General features: G+C 45.2%; 1 protein-coding gene across 2 annotated transcripts in view; it reads left to right on the forward strand.

Moving 5' to 3' along the window:
* TAF1 (TATA-box binding protein associated factor 1) overlaps positions 1–18546 on the forward strand; it is a 124373-nt gene that overhangs the window by 86564 nt on the left and 19263 nt on the right. The window contains exons 23-28 of one of the 2 annotated variants that reach the window (XM_088445545.1): positions 1231–1466; positions 10133–10340; positions 10460–10625; positions 10842–11053; positions 11361–11469; positions 17016–17114. In XM_088445545.1, the coding sequence (XP_088301671.1) occupies positions 1231–1466; positions 10133–10340; positions 10460–10625; positions 10842–11053; positions 11361–11469; positions 17016–17114 (1030 nt within the window). Of the gene's footprint in view, positions 1–1230; positions 1467–10126; positions 10341–10459; positions 10626–10841; positions 11054–11360; positions 11470–17015; positions 17115–18546 lie in introns of both variants that reach the window. The other variant, XM_088445546.1, reaches the window with a different exon arrangement.

Genomic DNA, 18546 nt, shown 5'->3' on the forward strand with positions numbered 1-18546 from the left:
GTAGTTCTTCGGGCCCTCCACTTGATCCACTAGATGCGAAGGAACTTAAGTGGTGAACAGCTAAGACCCTTTTTCTTCTAGCTATTGCATCTGCCAGGACGGTGTCAGAATTGGGAGCGCTCCCCTGTCGTTCACCCTTTCTGATATTTCACCAGGACAGGGCGGTGTTTCTCACTCGCCCCGAGTTCCTTCCTAGAGTTGTTTCTAGTTTCCATATAAATCAGGAGATTATAGTACCGGCCTTTCAATCACCAGACCACTCGGCAGGTGAGGCTTTCTTGGATGTGGTCCGCGCCCTCAGGGTTTATGTTGACTGTACCAGTTCCCTTAGGATATCAGACTCCTTATTTGTGCTCTATGGATTTCACGTGAAGGGATATCCAACCAACAAACAAACATTGGCTAGATGGCTTTGTATGACTATCTCAGAAGCTTACACGAAGGCAGACCTGCATTTTACAACTTCTGGTAATGCTCATTCTACTCTGTTTGTGGGTCCCTCGTGGACAGCTCACCGTGGCGCCTCGGCTGTTCTGCTGTGTAAGGTGGCCACGTGGTCTTTTGTCCAGACCTTTCTAAGGTTCTATGCCTTTGATACCTTCGCCTCTCAGGATGCTTCCTTAGGGCACTGGATTGTTCTCTCAGCGCAGGAGCATCCCCACTATTGAAAGGACTGCTTTGGGACATGCCCAAGGTCTCCCTGTGGAGCCTATGGACCCTGAAGAAGAAAATGAGTTATGGTAAGAACTTATCATTGTTAACTCTTTCTTCGAAGTCCATAGGGTCCACAAGGCACCCGCCCTGAAGCACCAGGCTTCATATGGGCTATATTGCTGGTCACTGGTTTCCCGTCTCCTTTTCTGTGAGAGTGTTTCTTGAGTGTACCAGTCTTCCTTCTCTCTTATCCTCCTCCGGCCTTTGGCTTATTACCAACCTAGGTGCCTCTGGCTCGGGAGTGGGGTAGAGGGAGAGTGGACCCAGTGCATCCTGGTAGCTAAAGCTTTAACTGCGTGGTTCCCATCACCTACACCCCCAAGGTCTCCCTGTGGATCCTATGGACCTAGAAGAAAGAGAGTTAACAAAGGTAAGTTCTCACCATAACTCTCATTATTTGCCTTGAAAGTAGACTGTAGGTTGCACATTAGCTTGCTGCTGATCACAGTACATTATAATTTTATTTTATTCTGAGATATATTTTTCCATACACATCCTTTTTTTTTTTATCTACAGAGTTTTAGAGTCTGCTGAGGTTTTGTCCACAGACACTGACAGTAGCTCTGCAGAAGACAGTGACTTTGAGGAGATGGGAAAAAACATTGAGAACATGTTGCAAAACAAGAAGACCAGTTCCCAGCTGTCTCGAGAGCGCGAAGAGCAGGAGAGAAAAGAGCTGCAAAGAATGTTAATGGGAGAAGACAGTGGTAATGATAAAGAGAGAAGCAGAAAAGACAAAAGGAAAGGGTTTTGTGAGTATATTTTCAGTTTGCTCAATAGTTAATATATAATTTATTGCATGAAGGTTTTTGAATTGATTGAAATAGTTCTAATTTTAGGCTAGTTTAGGTTCAGGAAGAGATCATAAAGTGGTTATCATAATATTCTTCAGGATTTGCCAAGGTTGTTAGCGTATTTTGATTTATGATAAGCAATGTGTTCCTTTTGTTCTGGGTATGAGTGCATTTAGGGTGTTTACTACTATGGGGGAGATTCAATTAGCCGCGGGCTAATTTATTACCTGGGGCTATTCAGGTAGCCCCACTTCACAGGGATTTCTTTTTGGGCCTCATGAGACTTGAAAAGAGATCCCCGTGTGCAGTTATCGGGGAATAACAGCTACTTAGCGACCAAATCCGTGAACTTTTCACGGATTACGGGTGTTAAAGCAGCTCATTTAAGGGGTGTTAACACTGGAATCGGGAGAAAATGGGAGCCTAATTGAATAGCCTCGGTCGATAAAGCGCCCCTTTTTCTCACCCGATACTTTATCAGGGCAAATTGAATTACTCCCCTAAGTTTGTTATATTTTTGAACTACCTGAAGTACCTGGCATTGCCCGGGTTTAAATCTTCAAGTTATTAAGTTTTATAATGTGATGTCTTCCAAATCCATCCATTGAATGGCCCCGAACAAGCTCCCTGGGGCAAAGTTCTTTTCGGCGCACTCCGCCATTCGGTCCGACCAGGACCCCAACCACTCCTTTAGGCATCCCAGACCAATTGCCACCCTTCTGTGAAGTTTTCATCCAAATCTATCCAGTGGAAGGCCAAGAACAGGGTCCCCGGGTCAAAGTTTTGCCCAGCGTACACCAATGGGAGATCCAACTGGGACCTCAACCCCCTAGTGTATGTCTTCTGGGATTCAATGTTATCAATCTATGAAGTTTTTGTCCAAATTATGTGATGTCGTCCAAAACTATTCAGTGGAAGGCCCAGAACAGGCTCCCTGGGACAAAGTTCTGCACGGCGCACTCCACCGTGAGGTCCAAATGGGAGCCCAACCACTCCATTAGGCATCCCATAGCAGTTGACATTTTTCTGTGAAGTTTTCATCCAAATCCATACAATGGAAGGCCCAGAACAGGCTCCCCAGGTCAAAGTTCTGCTCAGCGTACACCAAAGGGAGTGGTACAAGTGCTGTCCCCAGGCAGGGGAGTAACACTTGTCAGTACAGCCACAGTATAGGGGCGGCGGAGCCTGTAGCTGCCGGCCTCCCCTACGCATTACATGTTGCCGGGCTTCTGTTGGCAGCGGCTCCCCTCACACAGATGCAGGAGTAGCGTGCATGCCACGGACACCCCGGATCAGCTGGGCTTAACCAGAGTTTTCCCCTCACACTACTCGGTGCAACAGGAGAGTGGAGATTGGAGGGGGCGGAGCTGATCTCCCCCTCCGGCAATGATACAGTGTGCAGAGACAGCAAGGGAGACCTGGATGAGTCATGCATCTGCCTGGACTGCTGCATTCGCCTGCTCTGCACAACTCCTCTCCATTGCTGCAGCAATGTGGGTCCCCTGGATGGCTAAGAACCCTTTTGTCTGTATTAAGCTGCCTGTATAACCTGTTTTAATTAGTACCTTGTAATTGGGAGTGTATTAATGGTTCTTATCAGGTTAATATCTAATACACCTCCTCTCTGTATCGCTACAGGTTTAGATACCCCCACCACCATAGGTGATGACTGAGGGTATTGGACAGTAACTGATTAAGTCTGGGTAGGTCTACTGAATAGAATCTATTCGCTACCTTAACGACTTGTATGGGCTAATGATTGGCGGTGTGGCCTCGCCGCATGGCGGCGTGTGTTTGATTCCTCTTACGGCCCTAGCTGCGTGGAGTTGGTATTTTGCTGTATTTTAGCCGCTGTGTACTCCCATACGTGAGGTAACGAGCAGTTGTCCTCGGGGGCCTTGTATGTATAGGACCGGGTGTAGGCAGCTGTGCTGCTGCGTCCACCACGGTGGGACATGTATGGGCAGGGGCTCTCAGCAGGTCGGTGTATGCCCTAGTGCTGCTGGGGGTGCTTCACTGGGAGACCAAGTTCAGGTTTGGGGATTCCCTCTGAGTTAAGTTCCTAGCCAAGGTATGCCTCGCTCGGGTTCTGGGATTTGCAGGGAATCCTGTGCTGTGCGAGGCGCAGGTAGGGGGCCTCATTGGAAGTTTCCTGAAGGAAAGACCATGCGCAGACTTGCACTGTCTCGAAGGAATAGGACAGGCTGTCTTTTCCGCCTCATTGCTGCTGCGCACCACTCTGTTGGCAATTTTAGTTATGGATTCCCATGCTGTGGCTCTGGGTCTGTCCAAGGGTCTGTCTCCAGTCTCATCAGGGAGGCTTAGGAAATGCCATTTCAGTAGGCCCCATCCCTTACACAGTTGCTTCCAGCGGATTCAGTACCCAAGAGAAAGAACCTTCCACGGTGGTTGCTGTAGTAGCCGTTTAGACCGCCGCATACACACACACTCCTTCCTGGCCTGGGCGCAGCATCCAGTTGGGATTCGCTAGCTAGACCTTGCAGAGTGGTCTCCGGTCTGGTTTGATAGGCTTTATGGTCGTAATCTAGCCTTGGCAAGCCCTGCAGGGTGGCATGAGCTATGGTCACTACTACTACCGACTTCGTCGTGGGACTTCCCATGGATTCGCCCTGGGATTCCCTTCTACATTGGCAGGACATGCAAGCTCTGTGTGGAAAGTCAAGCAAGACTGGGCACAGGCAGCTTCCGTAATGTCAGCTACAGCCGCTTTGGCTTAAAGGGCCCTTTGGCTCTACTCTTAGCATATGCATGCTTTGAAGGGTTGTTCCTTACACTATCTATGGTTTGGTAAGGGATTTCTCTGTCAGTGGCAATCCCCAAGGGTGGGGTCCGCAGTGCCAAGTTTTCGCTCCTGGAAGTCCTTGGACGGTCAGGCTGACTCTTCCCCAGCAGAGGTTAAATTCTAGTAGCACTCTCAATTATGGAGGCAGAATTCTAGTAACACTCTCCGTTATGGGAACAAGCTCCATAGAAGCCTAGGGCCTGACGGAGTGTCTCTCTCTCTCTCTAACCAGTACACTTGCACATAATAGGGCGGTTGCTTCCGGTCAGCAACAGATTGGTGATACAAGTTCTCAGGCCGACTGGCTAATTCTAGCCCCTGTTTTCTCTTGTAAAAACAAAACAAACCAAGGTGCTAATACTTATAGGATGTCAATATATACTGTATATGTGTCGCATCTATACAATATAGCAATCGTAAACAGTATTTCAGAATGTATATTCAAGATAAAGGCCACCTAGTTGACAGCCAGCCACCACAGTTGGGAAAAACTGGATAATCCCCAAAAGAGAGAAATACAAAAAAGAAAAATAAGTGGGGCGCTAGTCAGGTAAAGGTGTAATTTAATAAAATTACACATATTCATAACACATGATATACAATAGAAAAAGAAACATAACTAAAAATAATACTATAAAAATAGAAATAAAGAAAAAGATTTGATGAATAAATAGATGAAATAAAAATCAAAAATAACAGTAAAAATAAATGAAAATAAATTAAAAAGAATAAAAATAAAACAAAAACAAAGGGGCATATAAATCAATAATATACATAAACAATCAATTCAGCTTGCACCACTCCTGTTATAATGGTACTGCAAAGACAAAAGTGCTTCAACTCCTAAAGGAATTTTTCAAGTAAAGCTGCTTAGCAACACACATCAGAAAATTAAATCTGGTTATAAATGTTTGTAGTATCAGATCATCAAGTTATAGTTCCATTTAGAAGGGATAATTTGTATCCTTTAGAAAAGCACAAACTTTTACCACAAAAAAAAAAAAAATATATATATATATATATATTATTCATATAAAAACAAAGTTCCGGAAAAGAAACAGGTATATTCAGTATACCGTTTTTTGCTGTATGTAGCAGTCCCAAACAGGGATATAAACTGTGAGTAGATCCAGTTGAGGCACTTATAATTAGTGAGCCTGTGGAATTTTAAACATGGGTTTGCCGGAATAGTTTTTAAGCCACATGCATGTATAGTGAGTAATCGTCTCACTCAGGAAGATAAAAGCCCCAATGGTATCCCTTATGTCAGACCCGGTACTGCATGGCAAGATTTTGCAAAGCCTGCAGTGGTAATTATCAGTCACCGTGTTGTTTCTAGGTGAAAACTGGGGATCATATTTAGAAGGGATACAAATTATCCCTTCTAAATGGAACTATAACTTGATTATCTGATACTACAAACATATATAACCAGATTTAATTTTCTGATGTGTGCTGCTAAGCAGCTTTACTTGAAAAATTCCTTTAGGAGTTGAAGCACTTTTGTCTTTGCAGTACCATTATAACAGGAGTGGTGCAAGCTGAATTGATTGTTTATGTATATTATTGATTTATATGCTCCTTTTAATTTATTTTCATTTATTTTTACTGTTATTTTGATTTTTATTTCATTTATCTATTTATTCATCAAAACTTTTTCTGTATTTCTATTTTTATAGTATTATTTTTAGTTATGTTTCCTTTTCTATTGTATATCATGTGTTATGAATGTGTCATTTTATTAAATTACACCTTTAACTGACTAGCGCCCCACTTATTTATTTTTTTATCTTCATGCCTTGAGCACCAAGGGATGGGTAGTTCAGTTTACATGAACTCTCTTTGATCCGAGATCTACAGCATAAAGGCCAAGACCACCTCGCTAGAGGTCGGGAACGTGTGTTTTCGATTTTCCGTTTGAGGCAGGTAGTCCTACTTCCTCAGTTGGGTACTTGACTCTGTTCCTTGTCTATTCCGGACCCTACCATTCGGTGGAGCCCTGGCTCTGTTTGTTTGCAACACAACACAGTTGGTGCTGCCGCACATAAGGTGCACAGCAGGTATCACTATTTGGCCCTCTTCAGTTCTGCTAATGTAAGATACCTCTACTTCAGCGTTACGGACCTTCTCCGGTCTCTTGTTTCAAGTGCTTTCAGATCAGGGCTGTATCCCGACTTAGGCCTTCCTGGCTTCCGTGTCTGCGCCTTCAGTTCTGGGGGTGACCTTCGACACCTCTCTCCAGTGGTGTTGTCTTGCGACAGACAATACTGGGACCCTACCGATCTTGGTCTCATGTTGATCATTTGGTTGTTGGCCTAGTTGCTCTCCAACTAGAGACCATTCAGTACACCAGGTTCTACTTAAGGGAGTCCCAGTGTGTAATTCTCCCATCTTGACAGGGTTGCAGGGCATCCCTTTCATCTCAGTTCCCATTCGGTACAGCAGCACCCATCACTCTCCATTGGTGGAGGGATTTCCGTTCTTCTCCCGGTCCACTTCTTGGTCCTTCCGGACAGGCTCGCTGTGGCCACGGCGACGAGTCTCCTGGGCTGAGGTGCCGTGAAGTAAAATTTTGGTTCTGGGACCTTGGGGAACCGTCCATAATGATTCGGCTGTTCGATGTCCTCGAGCTCCAAGGTATCGTTCTAAAGGGCCTTGTCCGTCCTCACTGGCTGGTTGCATTCGGTCAAATAACGATCAGGTGAGAACATAGGTACGTTTTCCGGCAGACTACAGTGCACGACAGCGGTACTGTAGTTTTTCGGGGACGGAAACCTTTTGTTGTATCTCTCTCTCAGTAGTGGTCGTGCCAGAAGTGGGTCTTTGGATGGTGGATTTCCTCAGCACAACCACGTTTCTCCCAGGGCAGTGGTTTCTCTATCTCTCCCCTACTGTTCGGGTGTGAGGCTTTTCCAGTGGAGATTTCGGGCCTCTCAGCACATTTGCAAAGCTCCACAGGTTTGGATGGGATATTGGTATCCACTGGCTTCCGCAAGTGGCTGTCTTGACTGTTCTGTGGCATTTTTATCCAGGGCATCTGTTTCCGCTGTCCACACTGTTCCTTCAGATCTCCAGGGGCATTAAGGTTTTCCGAGTCAGGGTAATCCTGGTGGCTCCAGGCTGGTGGCGCTAGTCATGGTACACGGATATTCTCCCAAGATCGGGGGGGCCTAGGGCGGTGTCTTTCATCTTGTCCAGACTCGCTACACCTAGGCTCTTTTCTACCCAGGAACTTCCTCGGCTGATTTTCACCCCTGGACTTCTGGGCCTGGGAGTGATGACGCTGCAGGTGTTTCTCTCCCGTGGTCCTTTTAGGCTGCAAGCCCGGACTCAGTTTCCATCTTACGCTTACTTCTGGGTTTGGAAACTCTACCTCTTGTGGTGTAATGATTACAAGGTTTCGCCTCTCACGTTTCGGGAGGCCGACTGACAACTTTGTCTCAGGACGTTACAGTTTTAGCCCTGTCATTTTCCTTCCAGCAGCGTTTGACCCTTCTTCCAAAGGTCCAAACCGGGTTGGCAGCGTGTGCCGTGTATTTTCCATCGTTTCATCTGCAGGTGAAGCTGTGGATTCTTAATCTTGTCTCCTGGGACTCTCACACAGGCTCCAATTGGAGTTGTTGCATTCCAGGAAGCTTCAGTCCGTTCCTTGGAAGCTGGTTTACCTTATGGCTATGACCTTCCCTCGGAATAGTTGAGTATTTGCTCGTCTTCCAGGGGCGGTTCTGCATACCCATTTACGATTCCAGCCAACACTGGTTTCGGATGTTGTCCTTCCGGTACTTCCTCCTTTGGTGTTTCCTCGGGACTCGGATGATCTGGCTCTGCTTGTTGGCTAAGCTCTGCAGTTTTCCTTGGACTTGTCTTTTTTAGTACGCTGCACTGTTCTCTGCGGGTTCTTATGGCACGTTTTTGAACATGGTTGGCCAGCTACTCAGAAGGCCTTTACGCGTTGGATCAGCTTGGTCATTTTTCAGACTACTCCAGGACGGTTCGACCATCGCCAAACTGGATGTCAGCGCCTTATGCTAAGGCGGCTGGGATCTCTTGGGCAACTGACCTGGGACTTCAGAAGTACATGTCCGCTGTACGGAAATCTGGTCCAGTCCGCACGTTTGCCCATATTTACGTTTCAGGTTCTTTTGCCTCCGGCGGCACCCACTTTGGGCGTACAGTTCTCCAGTCAGGCAGCCTGAGCGTTCCCTCCCCTGGGGGCGGCTTTTGAACGTCCCATGGTCCAGTGTCCCCCAGCCTTGAAGAAAGAGAAAATGGGATTTTTCGTTAATTACCGCTGAATCCTTTTCTCTGAATCAGGCTGGTGGACACTGTGTTCCCTCCCTCACGCTCAGTAGTGCGAGGTGTTTGGTTCTTGACTGTTCTTTTTGCTACTGGGTTGTTTGGTTGTGCTAAACTGTTTCAGGGGGTTTCTGCTACTCCTCTCCGGGCTCTTTTAAATAAGTACTGGAATTGTGGGATTGCAGGGAGGAGGAGCTAGGATTAAAGCTACAGTGTCATTAAGTGCCTGCTCCAGCCCCAACCGACAATCCCATGGTCCAGTATTCCCCAGCCTGATTCAGAGAAAAGGATTCAACGGTAAGTAACCATAAATCCCTTTAAATAATGATATACAGTATGTATATATAATTTTATTCACATAATCATTTTGTATATAGATATTTCAAGGCTCATTTGAGTTAGACAGTGTGAATCCCAGTCCATTCTAAGCGCCACAGGCTATCCGTTTCTTTTCGTTATTGTATTATAATGCATGGCTAAGATTGACAGGAGAATGTTAGAGCTCTGTGTAAGCAAGCTAGACTTGCAAGCAAGAAAGTGTGTTTGTCTGTTTGTTCTCTGTGCAAGGCCAGAGTTTTATACCTAGCTCCATCAAATTTGGCATGGTGGTGTAGTTTGACCAGGATTAGGTTTTTGCCTTGGTTTGAACAGTGTCAAGGCCACACAATCCCATAAAACCAGGACATGCTTAAATTGCACAGGTTCTGGGGCTGAGGGGCTGGCTTCATTCCTACAGTCACACACTCATCTCTTCCAAAGGGCTGTGTTATATCACATTTGAAAAAAGACACACACGTGAAATACAGAGTTAGTCAGCCCTCTCTGTTTGCATGATAAACTTTGACATTAAACAGTCCGTAATATTAGCTATTCACTTACTGTCCCATCTCACAGCAGCCACCCCGAGGGTCTTAGCAGAGTCCCTGGCAGGCTCATGAGCAGCTCAGCAATCGATACTTTCAGAATGTGGCAGACAGTATAATCAATCCACAATCTTTGATCCTGGCAAAGCTCAGCATACGGAGACTGCAAACAGCTGGGGAGATTGCTTGCAGCCACACAGTACCACTGTGAGCTGGCCCTTTTCTGTTATTGACTCTAGTCCCGGCATTCACCCCCCCCCGATGGCAGCCCTGCAAGACGTGGTCTTCAATGTTGGTTTGCAGAGAGATTTCAGCGGGTGATCCAGCTGCGGATGTAATGATAAGGATCACACAGATTCCTGATTATCGGGAATCTATGCATGTGTCTGACCCATACTACGCATGTGCAGCATGGGTATGCGATCACGCATACAGTCTGGCAGCAGGCTCTGTGATTGACAGTCTGCTGCCATTTCTGGGTAGGCAGTGGGTGGCGACGGCCTCAGTTTCCCAAAGCGGAGGTGTGTCGCCGCCATTAGGGGGGAGAGGTGTTGGAGAGGCCAGGATCTCAGCCGATTACAAAGCAATGTCGTTCCTTCAATTATAGTTTCTATTACTTTAGTACATATACTACATTGAGAGAACTTTTTTCTTAGCCACAGGGTCCGCTACTTCAGGAGGTTCTCACAAGGACGATGACACGGCTTCTGTGACCAGTTTAAATTCTGCAGCAAGTGGACGCCGGCTGAAAATCTACCGCACTTTTAGAGATGAAGATGGGAAAGAATATGTGCGGTGTGAGACAGTGCGTAAGCCAGCAGTTATTGATGCGTATAGTCGAATCCGTACTACTAAAGATGATGAGTTTATGTGAGTACATAATTATGCATCTGAAGGGTGGGGAATATGAGAACTTAGAGTTGTACTTGTCATAATGTATGGAAGGGACCAAAAGGGATTCACTGTTTTGAATCTTCTCTGTATTAAAGTCGGAAATTTGCTCTCTTCGATGAACAACATCGTGAGGAGATGAGGAAAGAAAGGCGAAGAATCCAGGAGCAGCTTCGAAGATTGAAGCGCAACCAAGAAAAGGAGAAACTCCGAGGACCTCCAGAAAAGAAACCCAAGAAAATGAAAGAGCGTCCAGATTTGAAGGTAAAGTTAGAAAATGAGCCCTAACATATATTCAGCAATTAGCCAAAATTGCATCTATATTATCATCTAGCAGTTTGAGGATTGCTTTACTTAACTAGACAAATAGAAGCTTAATAGTAGCTGTAGATCAATTCAAAGTTTTCACCTAAATGCTCTTTGCCCTGTTGTCTGACTAACATTTCATCTATAAAATGTGAGTCTTATCTTTCCCTAAAGCTGAAATGTGGAGCTTGTGGTGCAATTGGACACATGAGAACCAACAAGTTCTGCCCACTCTACTATCAAACCAATGCTCCTCCGTCTAACCCAGTGGCAATGACTGAAGAGCAGGAAGAGGAGCTGGAGAAAACTGTGATACACAATGACAATGAGGAGCTGATTAAAGTAGAGGGGACCAAAATTGTTTTAGGAAAACAGCTGATTGAAAGGTGAGGGTGAAATCACAGGGTGTACAGACTGTAGCTCTGCACTGACGGGTCTATTAATGTATTTAAAAATAGTACTGTTGCATTTTGTGCCTTTTAGCAGCTGCTCACTAATTGAAGATGACACAGGAATACATTTACGTAAATGTAAATCCCACGGGTTTTAAGTTAAATATGGGAAAGGAATAATACTTATTATCTTAATTATGCTCATAATAAGCCTAGTTAACAGAAAAATAAAAACATTGTCTAGAGCCTGCACTTTAAATAATAGTAATACAATATTTACATTGACTGTTTCCTCTTCTAGTGCTGATGAGGTCCGGAGAAAATCCTTGGTCTTGAAGTTCCCTAAACAACAGTTGCCTCCCAAGAAGAAGCGTAGAGTGGGAAGCACTGTGCATTGTGATTATTTAAATGTAAGTTTTCCCTGCAGGGCTTAACAGTCGTAAGCATATTGTATGTCAATAGCCTATCTATTCATTCAATTATGGATGGTTTTCAGTCTGTAGATCTCATATCATTAATTACAGGACACTGGTATTACCATAGGGCATTGATAGGATGCAGAGAGCTTGGGTGCTTTCAATTTGACAACAAAAAGCTTCAGGCTCTATACTCCAGTGGCTGCAGTGATCGGCACCTTCATCTGCTACCAGCCCGCTTCTTCCAAAATTCTCAGATCTGAAATTGCTGCTACAGGAATATAATGTTGCTGTGAAATCCTTGCTATGGGAATACAGTGTAGCTGTGAAATCCCTGCTACAGGCATACAGTGTAGCCATGCAAACCCTGCTACAGGCATACAGTGTAGCCATGCAAACCCTGCTACAGGCATACAGTGTAGCCATGCAAACCCTGCTACAGGCATACAGTGTAGCCATACGAACCCTGCTACAGGAATACAGTGTAGCCATACGAACCCTGCTACAGAAATACAGTGTAGCCATGCGAACCCTGCTACAGGAATACAGTGTAGCCATGCGAACCCTGCTACAGGAATACAGTGTAGCCATGCGAACCCTGCTACAGGAATACAGTGTAGCCATGAAATCCCTGCTACAGGAATATAGTGTAGCCATGAAATAGCTGCTACAGGAATACAGTGTAGCCGTGATATCGCTGCTACAGGAATACAGTGTAGCCATGAAATCCCTGCTACAGGAATACAGTGTAGCCATGCGAACCCTGCTACAGGAATACAGTGTAGCCATGAAATCCCTGCTACAGGAATATAGTGTAGCCATGAAATCCCTGCTACAGGAATATAGTGTAGCCATGAAATCCCTGCTACAGGAATATAGTGTAGCCATGAAATCCCTGCTACAGGAATACAGTGTAGCCATGAAATCCCTGCTACAGGAATACAGTGTAGCCATGAAATCCCTGCTACAGGAATACAGTGTAGCCATGAAATAGCTGCTACAGGAATACAGTGTAGCCGTGATATCGCTGCTACAGGAATACAGTGTAAACGTGCGAACCCTGCTACAGGAATACAGTGTAGCCATTAAATCCCTGCTACAGGAATACAGTGTAGCCATGCAAACCCTGCTACAGGAATACAGTGTAGCCGTGAAATCCCTGCTACAGGAATACAGTGTAGCCATGCAAACCCTGCTACAGGAATACAGTGTAGCCATGAAATAGCTGCTACAGGAATACAGTGTAGCCGTGATATCGCTGCTACAGGAATACAGTGTAGCCATGAAATCCCTGCTACAGGAATACATTGTAGCCATGCGAACCCTGCTACAGGAATACAGTGTAACCATGAAATCCCTGCTACAGGAATATAGTGTAGCCATGAAATCCCTGCTACAGGAATATAGTGTAGCCATGAAATCCCTGCTACAGGAATATAGTGTAGCCATGAAATCCCTGCTACAGGAATATAGTGTAGCCATGAAATCCCTGCTACAGGAATACAGTGTAGCCATGAAATCCCTGCTACAGGAATACAGTGTAGCCATGCAAACCCTGCTACAGGAATACAGTGTAGCCATGAAATCCCTGCTACAGGAATACAGTGTAGCCATGCAAACCCTGCTACAGGAATACAGTGTAGCCATGCGAACCCTGCTACAGGAATACAGTGTAGCCATGCGAACCCTGCTACAGGAATACAGTGTAGCCATGAAATCCCTGCTACAGGAATACAGTGTAGCCATGCAAACCCTGCTACAGGAATACAGTGTAGCCGTGAAATCCCTGCTACAGGAATACAGTGTAGCCATGAAATCCCTGCTACAGGAATACAGTGTAGCCATGAAATCCCTGCTACAGGAATACAGTGTAGCCATGAAATCCCTGCTACAGGAATACAGTGTAGCCGTGATATCGCTGCTACAGGTATTATTTATTATTATTACCAGTTATTTATATAGAGTACACATATTACGCAGCGCTTTACAGAGAATATTTGTCCATTCACATCAGTCCTTGCCCCAGTGGAGCTTACAATCTATATTCCCTACCACATGCTCACATACATACACACACACACACACACACACACTAGGGTTCATTTTTGTTGGGACCCAAGTAACCTACCAGTATATTTTTGGAGTGTGGAAGGAAACCGGAGCACCCGGAGGAAACCCGCGCAAGCACAGGAAGAATATACAAGCTCCACACAGTTAGGACCGTAGTGGGAAGCGAACCCACAACCTCAGTGCTGTGTGGCAGTAATGCTAACCATTACACTGTCTGTGCTACCCAGTGTAGCCGTGAAATCGCTGCTACAGGAATACAGTGTAGTCATGAAATACCTGCTACAGGAATACAGTGTAGCCATGCAAACCCTGCTACAGGCATACAGTGTAGCCATACGAACCCTGCTACAGGAATAAAGTGTAGCCATGCAAACCCTGCTACAGGCATACAGTGTAGCCATACGAACCCTGCTACAGGAATACAGTGTAGCCATGCGAACCCTGCTACAGGAATACAGTGTAGCCATGCGAACCCTGCTACAGGAATACAGTGTAGCCATGCGAACCCTGCTACAGGAATACAGTGTAGCCATGCGAACCCTGCTACAGGAATACAGTGTAGCCATGCGAACCCTGCTACAGGAATACAGTGTAGCCATGCGAACCCTGCTACAGGAATACAGTGTAGCCATGCGAACCCTGCTACAGGAATACAGTGTAGCCATGCGAACCCTGCTACAGGAATATAGTGTAGCCATGAAATCCCTGCTGCAGGAATACAGTGTAGCCATGAAATCCCTGCTACAGGAATACAGTGTAGCCGTGAAATCCCTGCTACAGGAATACAGTGTAGCCGTGAAATCCCTGCTACAGGAATACAGTGTAGCCGTGAAATCCCTGCTACAGGAATACAGTGTAGCCGTGAAATCCCTGCTACAGGAATACAGTGTAAACGTGAAATCCCTGCTACAGGAATACAGTGTAGCCATGCGAACCCTGCTACAGGAATACAGTGTAGCCATGAAATCCCTGCTACAGGAATACAGTGTAGCCATGCAAACCCTGCTACAGGAATACAGTGTAGCCATGAAATCCCTGCTACAGGAATACAGTGTAGCCATGCGAACCCTGCTACAGGAATACAGTGTAGCCATGAAATCCCTGCTACAGGAATACAGTGTAGCCATGCAAACCCTGCTACAGGAATACAGTGTAGCCATGAAATCACTGCTACAGGAATACAGTGTAGCCATGAAATCCCTGCTACAGGAATACAGTGTAGCCATGAAATCCCTGCTACAGGAATACAGTGTAGCCATGAAATCCCTGCTACAGGAATACAGTGTAGCCATGAAATCCCTGCTACTACAGGAATACAGTGTAGCCATGAAATCCCTGCTACTACAGGAATACAGTGTAGCCATGAAATAGCTGCTACAGGAATACAGTGTAGCCGTGATATCGCTGCTACAGGAATACAGTGTAGCCGTGATATCGCTGCTACAGGTATTATTTATTATTATTACCAGTTATTTATATAGCGCACACATATTACGCAGCGCTTTACAGAGAATATTTGTCCATTCACATCAGTCCTTGCCCCAGTGGAGCTTACAATCTATATTCCCTACCACATGCTCACATACATACACACACACACACACTAGGGTTCATTTTTGTTGGGACCCAAGTAACCTACCAGTATATATTTGTGTGGAAGGAAACCGGAGCACCCGGAGGAAACCCGCGAAAGCACAGGAAGAATATACAAGCTCCACACAGTTAGGACCGTAGTGGGAAGCGAACCCACAACCTCTGTGCTGTGTGGCAGTAATGCTAACCATTACACTGTCTGTGCTACCCAGTGTAGCCGTGAAATCGCTGCTACAGGAATACAGTGTAGTCATGAAATACCTGCTACAGGAATACAGTGTAGTCATGAAATACCTGCTACAGGAATACAGTGTAGTCATGAAATACCTGCTACAGGAATACAGTGTAGTCATGAAATACCTGCTACAGGAATACAGTGTAGTCATGAAATACCTGCTACAGGAATACAGTGTAGTCATGAAATACCCGCTACAGGAATACAGTGTAGTCATGAAATACCCGCTACAGGAATACAGTGTAGTCATGAAATACCTGCTACAGGAATACAGTGTAGTCATGAAATACCCGCTACAGGAATACAGTGTAGTCATGAAATACCCGCTACAGGAATACAGTGTAGTCATGAAATACCTGCTACAGGAATACAGTGTAGTCATGAAATACCTGCTACAGGGATACAGTGTAGTCATGAAATACCTGCTACAGGAATACAGTGTAGTCATGAAATACCTGCTACAGGAATACAGTGTAGTCATGAAATACCTGCTACAGGAATACAGTGTAGTCATGAAATACCTGCTACAGGAATACAGTGTAGTCATGAAATACCTGCTACAGGAATACAGTGTAGTCATGAAATACCTGCTACAGGAATACAGTCATGGGCAATTTTAAAAAGCTGTTCTTGACCTAATTCAGTCATAAAAGAAAACCTGACAATTTCTGAGCGATTTTTGGAAAAAAATGTTGTCAGTTAAGTGTTTAAGAGCTGGCCCGGGGGAAAGGGGCGTGGCCACATCCCAGCAGGAGAAAAACAAAACCTAGTTGGGTAGGGGGGCGCTGTGAGCCCCTCAGCATGGCACAAATCCAGGGGGGGACGCGATCCCTACCACGAGCAGTCTCCCAGTGCAGCCCAGCGAACAGCAGTGTGTGTTGGGCTGCTGACAGGTTAGAGGGGAGATGTGGCGCCAATCCCGGGCCTGGAAATGAGTACCCGCGCCCCTGGTGATATAGCTGATACAAGAGTACATTGTAGCCATGAAATCGCTGCTACAGGAATACAGTATAACCATGAAATCCCTACCACAGGAGGACAAAATCCAACACTCTCCTGTGAGCACCAGCTTTGTGTTCTACCTGAACAGTTCTGAATAGACCTTATTAAATTAATGGTATGTAATATATGTACTTGTGCAATATTTCTCTCATATTTTTATAAAAGAACAACATTGACACATTAACTATTCCAAGACACAGTTTTGCAATCTGTAGCTAAATAAATCTTATGACCAAGATTATTGCCCAATGTTTATATCCATAATTATCACCTGGAACATAAAGCTTGTTGGATGTATATTGCTACACTTTTAAACAACTAACATGCCAAATCATTCCACTCTCGGGAACACTTAATCAGTATTCATGCAATGCAAGAGTGACTTTGTTAAATGTCAGAAACTGTTTGATATCTTCTATTAAGTGAACAACAGGTCCTATGCAGTGTAATAGAGGAAGCATAGGAGTCATTTCCTTCCAAAGATCTGCATGTGTTATATATACTAAATGCAAAAACTCTGTATGCAGCATAAGACATAACCGTGGAGAATCTGTATGATGTGTACAATCTGATGCCCTGTTAAATGGAATACTTTCTAAAACAAACTTAACTATGAAAATAATTATCTTTCTGTTTTCAGCGCCCCCATAAGTCAATACATCGTAGAAGAACAGATCCCATGGTCACTTTATCGTCAGTCTTGGAGTCTATAATTAATGACATGAGAGATATGCCAAATGTAAGTTACCCGTTCATATAGTGTTTTATTTCATGGTATTTTAAGGTAACATTATTACATATTATAAAAGGCACACTTACATTTGTCATTTAATAAATATGCTTAAACATTTTATGAAAATATTCCTAATACACAAGAGAAGGATGAGTGTTGTAGTGAGTATAGAATATCTTTCACAGAAAGCGTTTTGACATAAAAGTTGCTCGACTATAGTATTTAATTTAAAACAGTTAACAAAACATCAGTAAGCGCTCTGTAGTTTTTGATTGTCATTTGCAATTACTGCAATTTTCTTTCTCATTCAATCAATCAATCTGGAGGACACTGCGCAGCATGGGTTGCTTGAGGTTACGTATGGAGCTTTTCTGTTAAATGTTTTCTTTTTTCTAGTGAGGTGCATGTGTACTGCTCTTAGCAGCACACATCCTGGGTCCAGCAGCAGCCACTGCTGTGAGACATGAAGTGTGGCAGTCCTCAACGTGCCCACCGACCAGGAGTGGAATGTACATGGTTCACTTCTCTGGTGGAGTCTCTGTCAGGAGATAGCCTGGCCCATGGACTGGCCAGCACTGTCACTCTTCTAGAGGGTACTGGCGACTGTGCTATCCAGAATGGTAGACGTCATTTCACAGAGGTTGAGAGCACCACAGGCTGCCTGGGAAGCTGGCGATGCGGGGTGATTTCCCTATGGGGAAAGTTCACACTGGTTACTCTTTAGCTGGATAGCAATTCCTAGGACAGGAGCTAGTTTTAGCACACAACTCCCCCATAGAAGAAGAGTCCAGATCTGTTCCTTTTGGCATGAAGGTCTAGAGAATGCCATTCCTCGCAAGTTCTGTGGTCAAGGGACTCTGCTCAATAGGCTGTAAATCTACTGGGACACAGGTTTCACTCCTGCAGCTAGAGTCTCCTACGGGAAGGCTAAGGAGGGATTTCAATTAGACCTGTTAATTTAATGGGTGTGAAAAAGGGGAGGTAGCTTGGGGCTATTCAGTTAGAGCCCATTTCTCTTCCAGTGGGGGACACTGGAGACTATGGGGTAGAGCAGGTGCGAGAGAGAGTCTGGGCATTAAAAAATTAAAATCCCTCCAACATAGGCTCCTCCTACTCGATACCCCCCCCCCCTTCCCAGCCAAAGGAGGCTTACTGGGGTAGCAAAGAGGCCAGTGACAGCACGTTTACCATGCCCTCACTAGACCAATAGGGTAATAGACGACTTTGCCACTTACTGCGTGAACAGGATGCCGTTGTGAAATGGTGCAGCACCTGGAAGGTCTTGCCCAAAGAGGGAACTCTCCCTTTGCTCCTCCCATTCTCTAGACGCACTTCCTTGCAGGGACTGCCCGCCTAAGAGCTCCTCTCTTCTACTCTCCGCATGCTAAGCAGCCATCTTCTCCAGAGATTCAACAGCTCCTACAGTTAAGTGAAATTG

Source organism: Taudactylus pleione, unplaced genomic scaffold, assembly GCF_031769625.1.
Source record: "Taudactylus pleione unplaced genomic scaffold, aTauple2 ptg000381l, whole genome shotgun sequence".
Classification (NCBI taxonomy): domain Eukaryota; kingdom Metazoa; phylum Chordata; class Amphibia; order Anura; family Myobatrachidae; genus Taudactylus; species Taudactylus pleione.